Source organism: Balaenoptera ricei, chromosome 9 (assembly GCF_028023285.1).
Source record: "Balaenoptera ricei isolate mBalRic1 chromosome 9, mBalRic1.hap2, whole genome shotgun sequence".
Lineage (NCBI taxonomy): Eukaryota > Metazoa > Chordata > Mammalia > Artiodactyla > Balaenopteridae > Balaenoptera > Balaenoptera ricei.
In genome coordinates, this window is record NC_082647.1 from 6,222,358 (window position 1) to 6,243,007 (window position 20,650).

The window sequence follows — 20,650 nt, forward strand, 5'->3', positions numbered from 1 at the left end:
GCGGGCCGGCTGGAGGGAGGGGCGCCGGCCCAGCAGCTGCCGCTGCCTTCTCGTCGGCCGCAAACTTTCACAAAGCGGCGTGTCCGGCCTCATCAATCTCCATTAATAATAGTTGGTTGGGCTGCGGGGGGCGGGCGGGGGTCCCGGGCCGGCCGTCCGGGCCGCTGGGAACGGGTTCTGCGGAGGGAGCGGGAGCCGGGCGCGGCGGCTGCGGGCGGAGGGAGGAAGTGAAGCGTAATTTGAGGAAGATGGATGAGTCCGGAGGGCGACACCCCCAGCCCTCCCGCTCGCCCGCCCCCTCCCTCCTTATGAGAGAGAGAGGGAGCGCGGCGCCGGAGCCACACTGCGCCGAGCCCGCGCCCCGCCGCCACCTCGGCCCGGGAGCCGGGGAGCGAGCCCTGCGTGTCCGCGTGGGGCGCCCGAGCCGCGGGGCGCCCGGCGGCGCCCGGAGGGGAGCGCCCTGGGGCGACCGCAGCTCCGGGCACGATGCAGAGAGCCGGAGGCGGGGGCGCCCCCGGGGGCAGCGGCGGGAGCGGCGGCGGCGGCGGCGGGGGCCCGGGCACTGCCTTCTCCATCGACTCCCTGATCGGGCCGCCGCCGCCGCGCTCCGGCCACTTGCTCTACACCGGCTACCCCATGTTCATGCCCTACCGGCCCCTCGTGCTGCCGCAGGCGCTGGCCCCCGCGCCGCTGCCCGCCGGCCTCCCGCCCCTCGCCCCGCTAGCCTCCTTTGCCGGCCGCCTGACCAACACCTTCTGCGCGGGGCTGGGCCAGGCCGTGCCCTCGATGGTGGCGCTGACCACCGCGCTGCCCAGCTTCGCGGAGCCGCCCGACGCCTTCTACGGGCCCCCGGAGCTCGCTGCCGCTGCCGCTGCCGCCGCCGCCGCCGCCACTGCCACCCGAAACAACCCCGAGCCGGGCGGCCGACGCCCGGAGGGCGGGCTGGAAGCCGAAGAGCTGCTGCCCGCCCGGGAGAAAGTGGCAGACCCCGCACCGCCCCCGCCTCTGCACTTCGCAGAGACTTTCCCAAGTCTGCCGGGTAAGTGCTGGGCGACCAGGGCGCCGGGCGGGAGGCTCGTTCACCTGGAAGCCCCAGGCAGCCGCCTGCTCGGAGTCTCGGCACCTGCCTGGAGCCCTGGAATCCCAGACCCCCAGATGGCGGGTTCTGCAGAGCCACTTCCAATTCCGCTCCCAACGCGGCTCCTCTAGATCCCAGGACCGCCACCCCGCTGTGTCTCCAGAGTGCCTGCAGCCTCGCCAGAGACTTGCCGGTGCTCCCGCCAGAGTAGTGCCTTTCCTCCCAGCAGTCTAGTCCTCCAGCCTCACCCTGCGTCTCCTTTTCAGAATCCCTTCATTTTTCTCCTCTGCTGGGAATAGAGAAGCTGCCAGTGTGGGATTCCTGGGGACACCAGCAAGACCCCTGGGTGAGGGTACAGTGGGGCAGCTGTCAGTTCATTAAGGGCTTCTGGAGAGACGATTGTACTGACCCCGAATGGGCTCTGTGAACGCAGGGGCAAAGGGAGGGTCTTAAAGTGGTGCTGACGGTGAGGATGACCTGTGTTTCTCTTACACTTGTAGAGGTCACTTCTTTATTGGCGGATTTAGAGCTAAGCCTTGAAGAACCAAGTAGGGGTCCTAAGGGAACATTAGCTAGCAGGAGGCCTAGCACTGCTGGACCAAGGTTGACTGGGAGGCCAAGGGAGAGGCTACAGGCTGGGCTGAGTTGGGTGTGGCCCAAAGGCCTGGAGTCCAGAATCCAGCTAAGATTCTGGCACCAGTGAGATTCAGCTAAGAGATATTCAGGAATCCTGGATCCTCCAGAGGAGGATTCCGTCTCAATAGAGGCAAGGTGTATTCAAACCGAACCCTGTTGTGAATCAATCTAAACAGGCGTCCCTGTTGATCCTTAACCTCCAGAAGCTGGAAAAGCTTTCCGCTATTCAAGGGCAGATTCAGGTGTGCTGAGATCCAAAGCTTAAGCAATTGGGTGGGTGGGCCCTATTTAAGAAGAACGGGCTGCGTGCAAGTGTGGCGATCCTGAAGCTTGAAGTTCTTTAGCCTCAGGATGAACCTGCCTCTGCTTAGCCAGGTTAGCAGGTGGAAGTGACCCAGGAGGCCTGGGGGCTGACGTTAGTGGAGACAAGGAGGAGAGCCAAGAGCCCTTTTGTCCTTCGCCAGGAGAGAGCAATTCCTGAGGATAGGTTCCTGGCCCCTTCCTTGAAGTTGTCCAAAGGGCTAATACCTCTTCCAGACCCCAAGGGCTGCTGTAGAGTCTGCCTTCCTCTTCTTTGCCCCTCTAGCCCTGGGCATTTTGGCTTTGGGGATTCAGCTGTTGTTGTTTTTTGTACCTGGTTGGACCAGGCGGAACCAGTGGCTGAAGTCTAAGCAGCATCTCCTGAGGAGGACCCAAAGGAAATGATAGAGCAGCAACTGGAAGGTGGGAGGAGATGTCCACAAGATAAAAGGGGCCAGAGCGGGGGGGGGAAAGGGGAGCAGCCGGCAGGAGGATGGGAAGAGGAAAGGATCAATGGGAGTTTTCGAATAGGGTCGTCCTAAGGCAGAAAAGAGAGCAAGGCAGGCGTCAGAGGGATGGCTTTGGAGGAAGTAGGAGAACCAGACACCTGAGGAAGAGATGAGCTGAGGGGGAGGAGAGAGGAAGACACCCCAGTGGAGGGGAGCTGGGGGGATTATCCCCAGACCGTGGGAGAACAAGCAACGTGTCCTACTCTTTCAGGTTCCCCTCAGTTCTTATTTTGACCCATTTGTATAATGGGGGCTCTTTTCTGAAGCAGATAGAATATTGTCAGTAAAACCAGACATTAAGAGAGAGAGAGAGAGAGAGGGAAAAGAATAAACAGAGAAGAACAGAAGAGAAATATTGAGGAATAGAATAGAGGAAAGGGTGAACAAATGAGCTATATACCCAGATTATCCAAAGAGCATATGAGAAAGGAGAGGGCCACCTATTGGAAGAGACATGTGCAAGGGATTTCTAGCGTTGGCTACACGAAAAGGGAACAATATTTCTGGAACAGAAGTGTGTGTGTATGTGAAAGAGTTCTGTCTTGAGAGGATTAGGAAGGAACTAAACAAATATACTAGTAGGAAAGAAGGGAAAGTTTCAACACTAGGAGTAATTTTTTTAAAAAGGTTTTTCAATACTGGGAGTGATAAGAAACTGGAACTTATATATATAGAATGATGAAGGAAAGACCTTCATCACCTGAAGGGAATATTGGAAGCAATAAAGAGATTGTTCTTTGTCCTTGGAGTGAAGACAAGGAATTTCTTTGCTAAGAACTATGGGAAGGAGACCTTACAGAGGAAGAATTCTGAGAGGTGCTGGAGTGAAGGCAATCATTCATTGGGAAGAGATACACATAAAGGGTTTACAGTGGGGCTTGCGGGGCCGAGCAGTAAGGAGAGGTTTCAGAAGGAACATTCAAAGGGGATAATGAGTGGGAGGTCTTCTCTGTGACCGCATCTTCTTATCCGTCTCAGTGCAGACTCTCTCAACCCTTTCTCGCCACTCCCGTCCACCTTCCCAGTCTTGATTTTTCCCTAACATAGTCGAGAAAAGAAATGGCAATTCCAAAAATGTTAGACATCGCATCAGTTTGGGGAGTGATGACGCATGCTGAAAGTGGTGGGAAAACAAACACTCCATTTGGGGAATTGTATTAGAGTATTTAGCATGAAGTAAGAGAGTTCTCGGATTGAATAAAGGGGTTGAAACGTCAACATAGTAGAGTTTGGAGAAGGAATGACTTTTTTTTTTTAACTTTTTATTTATCTATTTATTTTTATTTTTGGCTGTGTTGGGTCTTCGTTCCTGTGGGCGGGCTTTCTCCAGTTGTGGCAAGCGGGGGCCGCTCTTCATCACGGTGCGCGGGCCTCTCACTATCACAGCCTCTCTTGTTGCGGAGCACAGGCTCCAGACGCGCAGGCTCAGTAGTTGTGGCTCACAGGCCTAGTTGCTCCGCGGCATGTGGGAATCTTACCAGACCAGGGCTCGAACCCGTGTCCCCTGCATTAGCAGGCAGATTCTCAACCACTGCGCCACCAGGGAAGCCCAGGAACGACATTTTTAAAATGACAGGGGAAGAATTGCTGTCCTAGTTTGAATGGGTGACATGGGTCTGAAATTATTAATTTACATTTGTCTAGGGTTTTAGAATTACTAGCCCTTTTAATGAAATTATAGTGAAGATAGGCCAATTTGGAGAATGGTGAGCAAAGTTCGTTTTGTCGGGAATTAGAAGGACTATTTCTAAAAATTTTTCTGCGAGTTGAGACAGATAGCACCCTACTAGAACTGATGAAGAAGAAAAGAGAACTTTATTATGATTAGATGGCAGGGGTAGAAGCTATATTAGCAGGGAAAAAGAAATACTGTGTACAGAAATAATGGGGTAGAAAAGGTATTGAGAATGGTATACGGAAAATAATTCTAGGTTTGACGTGTGGGAGCAGTGGGGGTAGCTGGGAGAGGTGTCCTAGGAGGAGTGATAACAGAGAATTTTGAATTAGTAGGGAAGATTTAAAAGTATGAATCAACAGAAGCGCCCAGAGTAGTGCTGTCTAGCAAGTCATTTATGTAATTAAAATAATTTTATCAGCCACAGTCAAATAGTAAAATGAAACAGGTGAAACTAACTTTTTTTTTCTTAACCCCACATTTGTTTATTTTTTATTTATTTTTGGCTGTGTTGGGTCTTCGTTTCTGTGCGAGGGTTTTCTCTAGTTGTGGCAAACGGGGGCCACTCTTCATTGCTGTGCGCGGGCCTCTCACTATCGCGGCCTCTCTTGTTGTGGACCACAGGCTCCAGACGCGCAGGCTCAGTAGTTGTGGCTCACGGGCCCAGTTGCTCCGTGGCATGTGGGATCTTCCCAGACCAGGGCTCGAACCCGTGTCCCCTGCATTAGCAGGCAGACTCCCAACCACTGCGCCACCAGGGAAGCCCGAAACTAACTTTATAGTATATTTTATTTAACCCAGCGTGTCCAAAATATTATTTCAGCATTAATCAATATAAAAACTTTCATGAGATGTTTTATATCCTCTTTTCATACTAAGTCTGAAACCCAGCGTGTATCTTACACATTCAGCACATCTCAATTCAAACTAGCTATGTTTCAGGTGGTCCGTAGCCACATGTGGACCATGTTCAACATATCAGATCGAGAGAGTTTTAAGGACAGTCATGTGAAAGTGATGAGGGAAAAGGAGCTTTGAAATGGGTGGATAGTGAAATCCTTGATGTATTAGGAATACGGAGAGAAGAGAGCAGTAAGCCCCAAATGACAGGAAAAAAGAGAATTCTGCCTTGAATGGGACGGGGAGAGGTGATCTTATGTGTGAAGGTGTGTGTGAGCTCTGACAGTTATCAAAGCTAACTTAAGGATGTGGTGTGAATACACATCACAGAGAGGATGGGTGAAGAGGTGCTGTGTGCTGGGGAATGATGAAAAGAGCTGGCCGTTTGGAGAAATGCAGGAGAAAACTTTAAATTGCAGGTGTCTAGAGCAGTGATTCATTCAGGGAGAAAAGGGTTGGATTGCCTGAAAACAAATAGTTAAGAGGTGAGGGATGGTGGACACTCCATATGTAATTGTTGGACTGACGGTACAAATCCAGTGAGAGATTGATATGAAAGATAATGCCAGTACTGAGCATGGTGAAGAAAAGAACATTTGTGGTTGAGATGGTATAGAAAAGAGAACATGATGGGACAAAACTGGGAGGTGGCAGTGTAGTGAACATTATATTTTAAAACTAAACCGAAAAAGATATGCTAATTTCTGAATAGAGATTGGCAATAATAATGGAAATCATGCAAGGAAGACTAGGGAAACTTCCTGGGAGCATGATATCTGAATGCTGATTGCTGTAAGTCAAGCACCTGGTTATAGCTAGCGAACATTGTAGATGACCATCAATTTCTGAATAGGTATCCATTATGACTGTCAAGATATATTTACTGATGAGAGAAAAACAGGAAGGGATAATGTGACATGGAATCAGAGACTTCTGTTGTTAGAAACAGGATAGAGATTTTTCTTGGGAGTGATGGAGAGCATGTTTTCCTAGAAATTTTGAGGAAGAGCATACAGGGAGAGTGATTGCTCCATTGACATTTATAGAAAGGCAAATGTTGCATTAACTTAATGTGATTGAAGGAACGTCTATTTAGGAGTCGTGACACATGGGTTCAGGTCTCAACTTTGTCAATCATTAGCTGTACAACTTTGGCAAGCCACTTAGTTCAATTCAGAGAACGTTTATTGTGTGTCTGTTATGGCCTTAGTATTGTTTAAAACACTACAGGAGATTCAAAGTCTTATAACTTCTCTAGGCTTCAGTCTCCTCACCTGTAACATAAAAGTTTTAGTTCAGATAATTTTTAATGTTCCTTTCAATTTCATAGAATTAAAGCTTATTTTTCTAGACTCAGTGTTTAGTCGGGCTGTTAACACAGACTCCATGGACCTCCTGTGAGGAGATCTGTTAATTATGGGTGGGAAAAAAATTACATCTTTATTTCTACTAACTTCTCACTAAAATTTGGCACTTCCTGTAATTATGAAGGTAGGCCGAAAACCTTGGTAGTTTCCCCAGTACCTGAGATTTTTGTCACCAATAGAAATCACAGATATTTTCATAGAAATTTACAATCTTTGGTGACATCTTGTTGTTTGATGATTTAGTAAAGAAACATAAATTATTCTCAAATGCATTTAAAATATTTGATAACTGGATTTTATGTAATTGGCTTCTAATATAATCCTGTGTGCTTTACGTTATGCACCTAAAAGCATTATTCCAAGAAGGGGTTCACAGGCTTTGTCAGGCTGCCAAAGAGACCCTGGTTGAGAGAGAGAGATCTCAGAAATGACAGCGGAAAATGTTATTGGAGGATTGTAATGCGATCCTGAGATGCCTTGTGCCGTAGTGAAGGTAGCACTTGGGAGGGTTGGAAGACAGAGGGGTCTCTGCTGTGACAAATGCAACTATGGAGATACAGATTCTAGATGGTTAGGAGCATAATTCTTAGACTCAGAGTGATGGGCATGAATAGTCTGTACTGGGAATAACGGGAGAGAGGCAGTAATTGGAATAATGAGGGGGAAATGTTTTTGGAAAACATTGGAAAGAAGGAGGAACATAATATTCTAAGCAAAGTGCTTTGCATTGACAGTAATGTTACTCTCAGTGCAATACAATAGGGAGCTATAGGCAAGGGTTTTGCCTTGGAAATAACGGGGAAAGAAGGATCTTTGCAGTGAAACGGATTGGGAATTAGGAAACAGCAATGAGAGAAGCAGTGGGGTAGATGTACAAAAAGAGAGAAGCTTAAATAGGAACGATGAGAAGGAAAGAGTTCGCTGGGGGAGAACTTTTACCTAGAGGGGATGGGAAATGCCCCAGGCTGGGGTCGGACAGAGGAAACCCCTCATCTGAAACAGTGAAAAGGACAGAGCGCTGTATGCCCGTGGTGGTGCCCATGGCTGTGATGGTGATAAAGGAGGTCTGGATTAGGAGTGGTAGAGAAGAGGTTGGGGTTTTTCATTGGCCATACGATCATGCTGGGAGAAAGTTACAGCTTAGAGTAATGTGGAAGAAGTTTTGACGTGCTGATTGGGAGAGTGCTAGGGAAAAGAGATGCTTGAATTTGGTGTGATAGAAGAGTGACCTTCACGAGTTGAATTAAGTGGTAGTAGGAAGAGACAGCACTGTATGTCAGGTAGTCATGAGGCAGTGCCTTCATCCCCTTCCCGTCATGGAAGGGAAAGGAATACTCTTCTAGTGATGAAATGAAAAGTCTGTATTAGAAGCAAATGCGACCGGGGGTGGGGGGGGGGGGGAAGGCTGGGGGGTGGGTCGTGGAGCGCGGGGGCTGCCGGGACTAACAGAGACCGGGGTTATGAGGAGAAAGCACTGGGGGTAATGGGAGATGGATTTCTTGACTGTGAATTATGGAGGAAGTGGTATTAAAGTAGAAGTACTGGGTAACCTGGAACTCTGTATTGGAAGCAATGGGAAGAGAAGTGACGCAGCCGTGTACTAGGAGGGAGGAAGATGAAACTATCCCAAGAGCGAAGGGAAGAAGCACTTTGTGCTGGAATAGGTGATAACTGTCCTATAAATTATGCACAGATACTGGGAGTATGGAACTGATTGGTCTTGGCCAAATCACACCTCTGTGTGTCCCAGCTTCCTCATCAGTAAAATTAGGGGTTTGAATTAGGTGATCTCTAAGGTCGCTCCAGCTCTACAATTCTGTTTTTATCTGTAAGGATACTTTTATTAATGAATTGTTCCCTTAAAAAAAAAAAAAGCCATCCTGAGCAAAGGGATTGGGAGAAGAGATTCTGTACTTCTCAGTGCTGAGTTATCGGGGTCACTGACGAGGAGGCGCCTGGGATGCCTACATCTTGAGATGAAATCAGGGCTGGGCTTTAGGATGGAAAAGGCTCCATCATCTGGGATCCGGATGGTGTTACCTGAGCTCTGGCCGTTCACAGCCATCATACTGAATGAGAGAAACATTTGATAAAGGTGGGGGTAGGTCTTATCTAGGCCAAAGAGATTGGGGATCGATTGTGACCAAGTTGACGTGGTGAGGAAGGAAGCAGTGCCCAAAAAGAAGAGTTGTGCTGTGAAATCAGTTCCTGGTCTTCTGTATTATTTCTCCATCTGGTACAGAAGTTATGATAGGGTGATGGTGGGTTTCAGTCTCCTTTTCATTCAGTGATAACAGAGAGATGTGGTGTTGCCCAGAGGAACGAACACAGGCTTTGGATGCAGATCTAGGCACCACCCTTTTTGTGATCTAGAGCAAAATACTAACCTCTGCAGTCTCCGTTTTCTCACCAGTAAAATAAGGGCAACAGTTCTTACCTCACAGAGTTAAGGATTAAATGAGAAGATCTTTGTCCAGCATCCTAAAGTAATAGGTATGCAAGAAATTATGTGTTGTCCATGTACTGGAAATGGATGGGAATTAAGCCTTCCTGGGAATTAAGTTGGGAAAGACCTCTTTACCAGGAGTTGTGATGGGCGGCACTGTCTGTACTGAAAAGGACGAATTAGAAATAGCCCTGTATTCCGAGAACTGGTTGTATGGGGCTTGCCAGGAGAGAACATTGCATGAACCTAATATGGGTAGATTTCGAGTTTTGTCTTTAGCTCTTCCTCCCTCTTTTCAGTTTTCCTGTCTCACGTTTTGGTGAGACACTCTCTGTGGACATAGCTGCCCAAAGCCCTTCTGTGTCCCTCTGGGGCCTGTTCTTCCTTTCTCTCTGTTAAGACAAACATAAAACCCAAAACAAGCAAACAAACAAACAAAAAAACACCTCTCCTTTTTTCTTCATCAGAATTCCTATTCCCTCATATATCTGATCTCAGCTTAGTGTCAGGAGCAAGCTATTGGATTAAAGTAATTCACACTGGATGGCTTATGGAGATTTTTTAAAGTCCAAATACAGTTCAGACTTGTGAAATTTTAGGTGGCATTATTATGAATAATTTGAGGGATGACCTGGGTTTCTTTTTGGAAGAATTATTTTGGATGGGATTGGTGTGGGAGTGAGGTGGAGAGGCTTACCTTCCCTGGAGTCATGCGCGTATTGTCACTTCTAGTTAGAGCAGTGTCTGCAGTCAGAACTCTTTGGGTTGCTTGTGACAGTAGCTCAGCTCTAATTTAAGCTAAAATGGACATTTATTGATTCACGTGGATCCAAAAATGCAAACAGTGTCGTTAGGTCTTTTTTTCTTTTTTTTTTATTTTTTATTTTTTTTAAACTTTGGGTTTATTTATTTATTTATTTATTTTATTTATGGCTGTGTTGGGTCTTCGTTTCTGTGCGAGGGCTTTCTCTAGTTGCGGCAAGTGGGGGCCACTCTTCATCGCGGTGCGCGGGCCTCTCACTATCGCGGCCTCTCTTGTTGCGGAGCACAAGCTCCAGACGCGCAGGCTCAGTAGTTGTGACTCACGGGCCTAGTTGCTCCGCGGCATGTGGGATCTTCCCAGACCAGGGCTCAAACCTGTGTCCCCTGCATTGGCAGGCAGATTCTCAACCACTGCGCCACCAGGGAAGCCCAGGTCTTTTTTTCTTGCTCTCAGTCTGGCTCCTGTCTCTTGTCTTTGCCTCATTTTCTCCTGATGAGAGGAAGGGGAGGGCACAAACGTAAGCAACGCTAAATTTTTATAATCCCAGATCGGGACCCCAGTGAATTCTAGCACATGTAAAATCCTAGGACAACTGATTCACTAGCTCGAGTCAAGTCCCCAGAGAGACCGGATGTGCGGATTGGTCAGCTCCAGGTCACCTTCCTTGTGGTCGTGAAGGTGGAGAAATGCAATTGACAGCCCCACTCTACTGGGCAGTTGATGGGGAGCAGTGGCCAGAGGAAGGGGGTGCCATTCGTGAACAGGAGGGGTAAGGGGTGCTGGGCAGACAAAAACAAACCCTAAACAGATGTCTATCAACCAGAAAAAAAGAAAAGAATGTGCCTTTAACTCCCTTTCAGCATTAGGGAGGAAAGCCTTCTCGCTGGCTAGATAAGCAGTGCTAAGAGTGCTGGACACTGGGAGTGAGGCTCCGAGAGGGTTCTGGAATGGGGAAGGCAGGCAGAGATGCAGGTGGAAGGAAAGCGTCTGTTCCTCAGTGAGGCTGACTCCTGGGCAAGGAAGAGCTGTCCTTGAGGGATGAGAGAGGCACACCAGAAGCTAGAGAAAAATTGGTATTAAAACAAAACTGTTTCCATAAATGGGCAGTATTATTCTTTAAATGAGAAAATACATTTCTAAATAAAAGAAATGGTGACTGGTAAGATTACATCATACAAACCAATAATGATGGAAAAAACAGCAGAAAGATTTGGAGGGAATTTTGTCTTGGGAATGATGGGAAAAATAGCCTGTGAAAGGACAAAGGTGGAGTTTGGTGAGTGAGGCCTCTTCCGTGGCGATTTTAAGAATCTTCTCTGCGAAAGGGAAGGGAAGATGTTGATGATGAGGCTGGAGCTCTGGGTGATACGTGAATGGGATGAGGTCTGAACTAAAACTGGGTTTCATAGGAAGGCTATTTATCTGGTGAGGCATCTGGGGAGGACTTTTACTTCAAGTGGAGGGGAAGAGAAGATATTTTACTGGAAAGGATAGAAAGAGCACTGATTGGAGGTTTAGGAGACCAGGATTCTAGACCTGGCTCTGTGCCTAGCTGTGTGCCTGGGGAAAATCATTTCATCTTTTTTCTTTTAATTTTTTAAAATTTTTGGCTGTTTTGGGTCTTCGTTGCCGTGCGTGGGCTTTCTCTAGTTGCGGCGAGCGGGGGCTACTCTTCGTTGCGGTGCGTGGGCTTCTCATTGCGGTGGCTTCTCTTGTTGTGGAGCACGGGCTCTAGGTGCGCGGGCTTCAGTATTGTGGCTCGCGGGCTCTAGAGTGCAGGCTCAGCAGTTGTGGCTTACGGGCTTAGTTGCTCCGTGGCATGTGGGATCTTCCCAGACCGCGGCTTGAACCCGTGTCCCCTGCATTGGCAGGCAGATTCCTTTTTTTAATTTATTTATTTATTTATTTTTAGCTGTATTGGGTCTTCATTGCTATGTGCGGGCTTTCTCTAGTTGCGGTGAGCGGGGGCTACTCTTCGTTGCGGTGCGCGGGCTTCTCATTGTGGTGGCATCTCTTGTTGCGGAGCACAGGCTCTAGGCGTGCGGGCTTCAGTAGTTGTGGCATGTGGGCTCAGTAGTTGTGGCACGCGGGCTCTAGAGCGCAGACTCAGTAGTTGTGGCGCACGGGCTTAGTTGCTCCGCGGCATGTGGGATCTTCCCGGACCAGGGCTCGAACTGGTGTCTCCTGCATTGGCAGGCGGATTCTTAACCACTGTGCCACCAGGGAAGCCCCATTTCATCTTTTTGAAACTCAGTTTTTTCATCTGAAAATAAGGTTACTAACCTCCCATTACTACTACTAATAGGTCAGCTGTACTTCAGTGAGTTGCTCAAAGATGAAAGAATAAGTGTGAAAGTGCTTGGGAAAGTTAAAGGTCATACAAGGGTGCTCTTGGCAATGATGATGTTAATACGCCATGAAAGGAGCTCTGAGCTTGGGGCGGTGGGGAAGTCGCCATGGAGTTGTCGTGAAGGTGGGAGTGATGTAGAGGAAGTTCTCATGTCGATTTGGAGTAAAGAATGATGAAGAGTCATGGGGAAATGGGAGAGAGAGAAAGTGAGTGTTCCTTCTTGTACCTAAAATTATAGGAAAGAGTAGTAGCATAACGTGGGCATGAAATTAATGAGGATGAATGAAAAACACATGGAAAGTGAGCTGGTTGCCATCAAGGACGGGAGGAAGTACCGTCTCCAAAAGGAACAAAGAAATAATTACGTCCTGGGCATGTTGATGCAATGAGGGTGGTGGCAATCATGCCTCTTTTTTGAGGGGTGACCTGGGTTTTTATCCCACTTTTTGACCCCACCCAAATTGGTTCTGTATTCAGGAAGCTGGGTAGTTGTCCGGAGAGTGGTTTGGGGCGTGTGAGGGTAGTGGCTCTTTAAATGGAGGGAAGAGAAGTCAGAACCGAGTGTAATGGGGGAGAGACTTCTCCTCAGTGCGTAGTAAAGACTGGGTTTTATGTCAGCTGGACCACAGCAGGCTGCGTGAGGGCCGAATGGCACAGGGACTCTGTGTAAAGTGGTTCTCCAGTCCTGGGGGTGGTTTCCGCTCCACTCCCCAGGCCCAGCATCCTTGGTGACCTCAGCCGCAGACTCCCTCTCTAGGTGGTACGAGTCTGGTGCTATTTGTTCTTTCTACTGGAGAATACCTACCACGGATTCTTTTGCCCTTGATTTCTTCCCCAGTCGGACCTGACTCGTTACCAAGTTAGGGCTTCTCTTCCTCTCAGAAGGAAGGCCCCTTGCAAGGGCGCCCCTGGAGTCTGCGTGCTGCCCTCTGGGGTGGAATAATGCCCCTGGAGTGGACTCTACAAGTAATCATGGTTCGAACCCTGCGATGTCTGCTTCTTAGGATAATAGCATCTACCAGGAGAACTCTGGATGTTTCCTAATAATCAGTCTGCTTCAGTGTCATTTCCCCTAGATAGATACCAAAGTCTTTTCACAGACTGTAGACTTACCCACAGGGAACAAGCTGAAAACAATGTATTCTTTTTGTTTTCTTTTCTTTTATATTGGGGTATAGTTGATTTACAATGTTGTGTTAGTTTCAGGTGTACAGCAAAGTGATTTAGTTATACATATACATATATCTATTCTTTTTCAGATTCTTTTCTCATATAGGTTATTACAGAGTACTGAGTAAAGTTCCCTGTGCTATACAGTAGGTCCTTACTGATTATCTATTTTGTATGTAAAACAATGTACTCTTATATTACCAATAATGTCATTTTCATACACAAAGGACAGAACCTCTCTGTTTGGCCTACCTACCTACCTACTACCTAGCACAGTAAAATTGTTTCCAATTAAACATTTTTCCTTTTGCTAGAATTTTTCTCATCAGAATCATTATTTCCCATTGAAAATTTTCTACGTCTTGTTTTGTTGATCAAGTTTTTTTGTTCACGTCAACCAACTATAGCATCTGCAGTTAGAAATGTACTTTTATGGACATTATATCTACCAGGTCCAATTATTCTAAATCAAAGTTTGCAAATAGAAATTTTATCAACAAGATGTGCTTCTGTCAAGTTTTAGCCAAAACCATTTTTCTAGGTGCCATCTTTGTTTTGAGTATATTTACTATTAGTATTCATTATGAATTGGATAAAAGAAAATAGTTTGCATTTATTTTTTAGCTCATTCATGAGAAAACAGTAAAGCTGTTTCAGGATCGCTATATTGTAAAGGGTCGAACTGCCGTATTGCTCGTCCAAGCCTTCCGAATACGTTTCCATCACGTTGGGTCTTGCATTCTAAAGTGCTCCATCTGTCGGTGGAGCAGAGAACAAACAGCAGGGCTCCAGATGCATCACTGTTTAGGGTGGAAAAATGTCGGGCGTGTTGGGTTTTTTTTCAAAAGCTTTTTACTCTCTTCCCCCCATGCCCCGATTTTTTTCTGTTTTCTCCCTAATTTTCAGCCCTTTCAGGTTCTCTTACTCATCATCTACTTCTTCTGCCGCTATGTCTGCCCCACCCCCTGCCGCTTCGTGCCCCAGTTCTCCTCCTCCTGCTGTGCCTTTCCTTCTCCCTCCTCCTCAGCCTCACTCACTGTCCCAGACCCTCTCCTCTGGGAGCGTCGCTGTGTTTTCCCCTCTCGGTTGCTTTCTTCTATTTCCCCACCCCCGCCTCCTTAGAAGAGTTGCTTATCAGAGCCCTCAATGTCATGATTCTAAAGGCTCAGGGAGACACTCTTGTCCCTGCCACTCAGGATCCCACCAGGATCAAGTAACCAAGAGAGGTTGTGAACCTGTGCTTTTTATATGGCTTTAAAAGCGGCACTGGGGGTGGCCCACTCATGTGGGCTTGATTTTATGGAATCTGTCTGAAGACAGAGGGATGGACGGTTTGATCTCAGGAGGGCCCTGCCAGATCAGGAACCTGGGAACCTCATCTCAGTCATCATCAGTTTAGATTTATTGGATACCCCCTGGGTGCTTGGAGCTGTGCTAAATGATTTCATCCTTCAAGCCCTGAAATCCAGTTTCTGCCTTTTTAGCAGCTGTTTGAAATATTGTAATATTGGGCTGAGTTTTAACAAGCTTTTGTTATTCTTTCTGTTACTGTTTACTGCAAACCATGTTTTAAAAATCAGAACTTAAAAGTTAGAGGATTTAGTAATGATGTTGGGGGTTGTTCTTGATTTCCTTTAGCATAAGATCCTATAGATTCCTACCACATATGGGTTCCTCTACAGCGAATGTGAGATCAGAGGGCACACTGAAAAGTGGGTAGAATAATGTTCTTGGAGAGAATGTCTTACGCCCGGAGCTGGGGTGAGGGAGCAGGGTTGTAGGGAATATTTTAGGTGAGGCTTGAGAAAGGAGGGACAGAGATGGAGAGTGAGAAAGTGCTTGGGAATAGTTTCTTTCATTCAGTCAACAAATATTTATGCAGTGCCTACTCTGTGCAGGTAACTTTCTAGATGCTGGGGATACAGCCATAAATAATAAATAAATAAATAAATAAATAAAAATGGTTACCTTCATGGAGCTTATGTTCTAATAGGAAGAGACAGCCAATAAAATAAGTTAATAAAGTTAGTGACACATACTGTAGCAACAAGTAAAGCAGAGAAGGGAGATCGGGAGTATTGGGAGTTTTAATTTTAAAAAGGATGATCAGAGAAGGTCTCACTGATAAAGACCTGAAGGACACAGGGAATGAGTCAGTGCAAAAATCTAGGTGAAGAATATAGTATTTCAAACAGAAGAATAATTGGGGCAGGGGCGGGGGGAGGGGCAGAAGCAGGAGAAAATGCTGATGAACCGGGTAAGAGACGAGGGTGACTCGGGCTAGTTGGACACAGAGGAGGTGGTGAGAAGTCGGGCTGGGGGTATTTTAGAGGCAGCAGCACTAGCGAGATTTGCTGATGGGTTGGGCATGGGCGGTGAGAGAGAGTGAAGGTCTGGTTTGAACAACAGGGAAGATGGAGTTACCATTAACCGAGATGGGAAAGACGGGGGTTCAGATGGGGAAGAACTGGCTCAGGAGAAGTCTCAGGAGTTCAGTTTGGGACACGGTACGCTTGAGTTCTGGGGAAGAGGAAAATGGTGTGGGAAAGAGCCCTTAATGACATGAAAGGGGAACCCAAGGATTTGAATCTTGCAGAAATTAAAGAGATTTTGGCTAGATAAGGAAGAAAGCCTGGGGTGGTGGGAGGTGAGCATCATGAGGGGTACGTCACCTATGGACAGTGGATGGATCTCTTGACAGCTCACAGAGCTGGGTGCTGGTGGAGCTTGGGGGGGGCTGTTAGCGAACGAAGCCCACCTGCCGGTGGCAGCAGCGAGCAGGGACAGCGTCGGAAGTCTGGGTGAGGCTAAACTAGGGTGTGCCACGTGGGTTTTGCAAAGGTCAGATAAAGCATGAAGCCCTCCAAGAAGAGGCAGGGGCTCAGGCATAAAGATACCCCTGGGGTGTGAGATGAGAACACTGACTGAGATGGAGGTGGGTGATCTGGGCAGGGGCTGAATTCTGGCCTCTAAGGAAAATAATGCAAATGTGGTTCCTGAGGAAAAGGAACAGGTGTGGATTGCATCCGTGAGGGGAAAGGACAACTCTGGGATCGGGGAAGGGAACTGAAAGTGACTGGGCTGGTCCTGGAGGCCCTGAGAAGTTTTTGCAGGGGGGCAGGCAGATGGCAGGGGTTAGAGAGGAGCGCCAGCCAAGCTCTGAGCGGTGGGAAGCCGTCCAGCCGCGCACACACATGCACAGCCCCATTCTCTTATAAAGCATTTCACTGTTGCCCCAAGTCACTTAGCTCTGGGTTATAGTCTCAACCTCAGAGTGTGCTTAGGAGTGTACACGTGACATGTGGTGATGTGTATAGGTGCACCGCCACGTCTACAAAGTCCTCCCCGCTTTACACAGTGAGCTCCACTGGTAAGGACCTGACTGTTCAGTTTACGGATTACCTGTTTTCTTTTGTTCTCTTTTCTACTGGTTGGTTTTCTTTTGACTTTTTGTTGCTCCACTGTTTATTGGTCCTTTGGGCAGAAAACAAGGGAGTCTGTAAAACTCAAACACTGAAAACATTCGTAATGCATTATTTGCAGTTCTGACAAAAATGTCAATAGATAAGAAGATTAAAACCAATGGCTGAATTAAATTTTAGAATTATGTATGGATTAAAATGTTTATATGCCTGTGATTACAAATAATCAGTAGTCTACTGAGTCAGCATTTCTTTCTCCATTTTCCTCTCTGTGTCTTCCCTTGCTGAACTTCTGTTTCTTCCTCCTTTTCCTATACTCCTTCCGGTTCTCTCACTGACACCAAGCTCAGGGTCCTCAGGATTCTGAACTTGGGCAGAAAGCAGCCGTTTGTGCTTCTCAGCAACCTTGGCTGGGAAAGAGGGAGGGTGGAAAAGAGATGATGTCTTTTTAAAGTTAAGGAGAAGGATTGAAAGGGTCCTGGAGGGCTAAGTAATTGGAAGAAAAATCTGGCCACCGATGAGGTGGCGTGTGGCAGGGCAGGCGCCCTGTTCTGGGCTGGATGGTCTGGCTAAGGAGAATTGGGAAGGTGGGTACGGAAACCTCCTGACTCGCAGGTGCTTGGGTAACACTTCTTGGACCCCGATTGCGGCAGGGGGAGGGACTCAGATGACCCTGAAGTTTCCATCTGGAAATGAGATTCTGAGATTCCAGGACTTCCCTGGCGGTCCAGTGGTTAAGACTCTGCACTTCCAACGTAGGGGGCGCGGGTTCGATTCCTGGTCGGGGAGCTAAGATCCCACATGGCGTGCGGTGGTGCAGCCAAAAGGTTAAAAAAAAAAAAAAAAAAGATTCCGGATTTAGGGAAGAGGGAAGGAAGGGAGACGGAATAGAGGTGAGCACATATCTCTTCCCACTAGGCCAGCGAGGAGTCCTAGGAGAATAGCAAAGGCTGCAGCTGTGGTCTCCCCCTCTCTCCTGCAAAAGTGAATTCTCCGACGTCGCTCACTCCTGCCTCCAGCCACTGAAAGGACCCTAAGCCAGGTTCCCCACTGCTTCACTCCGACCTGCGGCTGCGTGGTCGGGGTCTGGAGGGGTGGTCAGTGACTGGAAAGCCCTCGGTGTGGGTCTGGAGAGGGCCGGCAGGCAGCGGGTAGGGGAAGCGAGGTTGCAGGGGTGGGGGGTTGAGGTGTCACAGTCCTGGGGACGGTGCTCTTTTGATCCATGCCTGTTGCCTCCCCCACTTTGCGGAGTGAAGTCTGTGCTGGTTAATACCTTTCTTCCCATCTCTTTGTCTTCCTGAACCTCTTCCCACCCCCGACCCCGGATGTCTCCCCTCCCGCCCCGTCTCATCCCCTCCACGTCTGTCTCTCCTCCTGCTGTCGTGCTGTCCACGCCTGGCCACGGTTCCACGTGCCGCCTCCAACCTGTCTGCCTTCTCCTCGCCTCTCCCCCCCATCCGTTGGCTCTCGCTCCCCACAGCAGAGGGGAAGGTGTACAGCTCAGATGAGGAGAAGCGCGAGGCGCCGGCGGGAGACCCAGCAGGCAGCGAGCAGGAGGAAGAGGGCTCGGGCGGTGACAGCGAGGACGACGGCTTCCTGGACAGTTCTGCAGGGGGCCCCGGGGCCCTCCTGGGACCCAAACCGAAGCTAACGGGAAGCCTGGGGACTGGAGCTGAGGAGGGGGCACCGGCGGCGGCGGCGGCAGCGGCGGGAGTCACAGCTCCTGGGGGCAAAAGCCGGCGGCGCCGCACAGCCTTTACCAGCGAGCAGCTTTTGGAGCTGGAGAAGGAGTTTCATTGCAAGAAATACCTGAGCTTGACCGAGCGCTCCCAGATCGCCCACGCCCTCAAGCTCAGTGAGGTGCAGGTCAAGATCTGGTTTCAGAATCGGCGGGCCAAGTGGAAGCGCATCAAAGCTGGCAATGTGAGCAGCCGTTCTGGGGAGCCTGTAAGAAACCCCAAGATTGTTGTGCCCATACCCGTGCACGTCAACAGGTTCGCTGTGCGGAGCCAGCACCAACAGATAGAGCAGGGCGCCCGGCCCTGAGGGGCTCCCGGGGGCTTCCTGAGCCTGCTCTGAGACTGGGCTAGGCTTCTGCGGACCAGAGGGGCTCCCGCTGTGACTCTGCCCTCGGACGGGGCTCAGTCGGCAACTAACGTAGCTCTAGGGGGGCTCTCCTGGCACTTGGCCCTGAGCCACTCCAGAGACCCCCCCAGGACTGGGGCTTCAGGGCTAAAGGGGCTTAGGTTCTTCCCGTCGAGGAGCTGCTGGGACTGAGGTGGACCCCTAGGGCTTGGAAGGTTCCTGACTAATGCCCTGGAATCGCTTCTGATGGGGATGGAAGGAAGCCAGGGTGAGACCTAGCCAAGCTGATGACAGCTCCTTATTTATTTTGTGTGAAGTTTGTATATATGGAGCTCTCTGCCTCTGTCTGTCTGCACCCCTGAGAGGGATTGGGGAGCTTGTGTGTGTCCTCCATCCTCAGCCAGTCTGGTTCCATCTCACTGCCCCAGGGTGGGTACCGCCTCGCCTGTCTATAGTACAGAACGCGCAAAGAAGCGAAGTGGATCTGTCACTAGCCCCTTAGAAACCCTTCAGCACTCACTGTCTCTTTCATGTAATCTACCTCCACTAACGTCCTTTCCCGCCGCAGGTGCTGCCCACCGTTCACGCCTCCAGCTCTCATGCTTCTAACGCGGCACCTCTTTTCTCTTTACCATTAAACAGGCAAGCTTCTGCACCTCTGCTTTCTGCTCTTTGGAAGAGTTTGCAGACTTCAGGGTAGAGGATTCACTCCCTTTTGTATTCTGAGGGGAAATGAAGTACTTGAGCCTAGATGGGGTGTGTCTGGCCGTGTCTAAGTAGGTGGAGGTCATCAGTCGTGTGAGGGACGGGCCGGCCGGGGGCTCACCCCCATCACCTGGGCGCCCGTTAACGAATCCTTTCCTGTGTAGAGGGCGTGGCAGCTTATTAGTCCATCTCTGCTCTCTTCGATATTCCAGACATCAGGGCCTGGAGTAAAAAGACCCACTTCTAGGGCTCTGTTTTAACAGCATTAATTGTGGTCTCCCCCCCACCCCCGTTGCACCGTTTACGAAGCTTGGGATCCCAAGTCCTCTTCTGTTATAAAATGAGGTTGGTTGAGAGGGCCCACTGCGGCGCGGCGCGGACGAGGCAGGAATGTACCTGGCGGTTCTGGAAGGGGGTGTGCTGTGGCAGAGGCTCGGGGGTTGGCATTCTGTGAGCAGATTAAGGAACAGCGTTAATGGTGGACGAAGGAAACACACAGACGTGAGGCTTCAGGGGCACTTGCAAGAAACAGAGTAGGCCTAGAGGGAAACGAGACAAGCTGGCGCTGTCTGCCATTCCCCCGCCTTCACAGACGGGCTACCGTCCTGTACCGGCTGTGGCGTCAAGCCGCACGGGCATCGGGGACGGAGCTACCACAGAAGCCAGCTGAAGTTGGTATCATGGTCAACGGGGCTTCCTGGGAAGAAACAGGACCTGCGTTGATTTGGGAGGAGAGGTGGAGTAGAACAGAAAAAAAAAATCGGCTGTGAGTGAGGCAAGGTCAGAGAGGGGAGGGAAGCGCAGCTCAGTCCAGCCCCCGGCCGGCTTCCTCACCTGCGTCAGAGGGCATGTCGCTGCTGATTCCTGGTTTGCAAGCCAGCCGCTGTCTAGTTGCTCACGTCTATTGCCTGCCTCTTCCAGTGAGACTGAGACAGCCCTTCCCTGGCAGCTCTTTCCTCCTAGCTGGTTCTGGCAACCAAACGGAACGCAGCCTGGAGCTGTGACTGGTCACGAGCAATGGTGGCACGGTGCCCTGGCTGGGACACACACAGCCAGGGTCCTCTCTATCTTTTGGCTAAATTCCGGCAAGGCTGGAGAATCAGGCTGAAAAAATGTAGCCCAGACCAGCCCCATTCCTGATCTAGATCAAGGCTGTCTGCTACCTTTGACTCACCCACATGGGGAACCTACAGGGTGAGATTCTTTTCAGGAGAGAAGCCAGGCAGAGGTCGAGGAACCCAGGA

General features: G+C 49.3%; 1 protein-coding gene across 1 annotated transcript; it reads left to right on the plus strand.

Annotated features, from left to right (window-relative positions):
• The first annotated feature begins 486 nt into the window (after positions 1-486).
• Positions 487-19,337, plus strand: GBX1 (gastrulation brain homeobox 1). The gene is made up of 2 exons (XM_059932578.1): positions 487-1,039; positions 18,097-19,337. Exons 1-2 carry the CDS (start codon positions 487-489, stop codon positions 18,660-18,662), a joined length of 1,119 nt encoding a protein of 372 aa, XP_059788561.1. The 3' UTR covers positions 18,663-19,337.
• The last annotated feature ends 1,313 nt before the right edge of the window (positions 19,338-20,650 follow it).

Bases quoted from the DNA above. Each gene is read 5' to 3' on its own strand.
- GBX1 (XM_059932578.1), top strand. From the start codon at position 487: ATGCAGAGAGCCGGAGGCGGGGGCGCCCCCGGGGGCAGCGGCGGGAGC. The intron at 1,040-18,096 runs GTAAGTGCTGGG...CGCTCCCCACAG, and splicing joins GACTTTCCCAAGTCTGCCGG to CAGAGGGGAAGGTGTACAGC.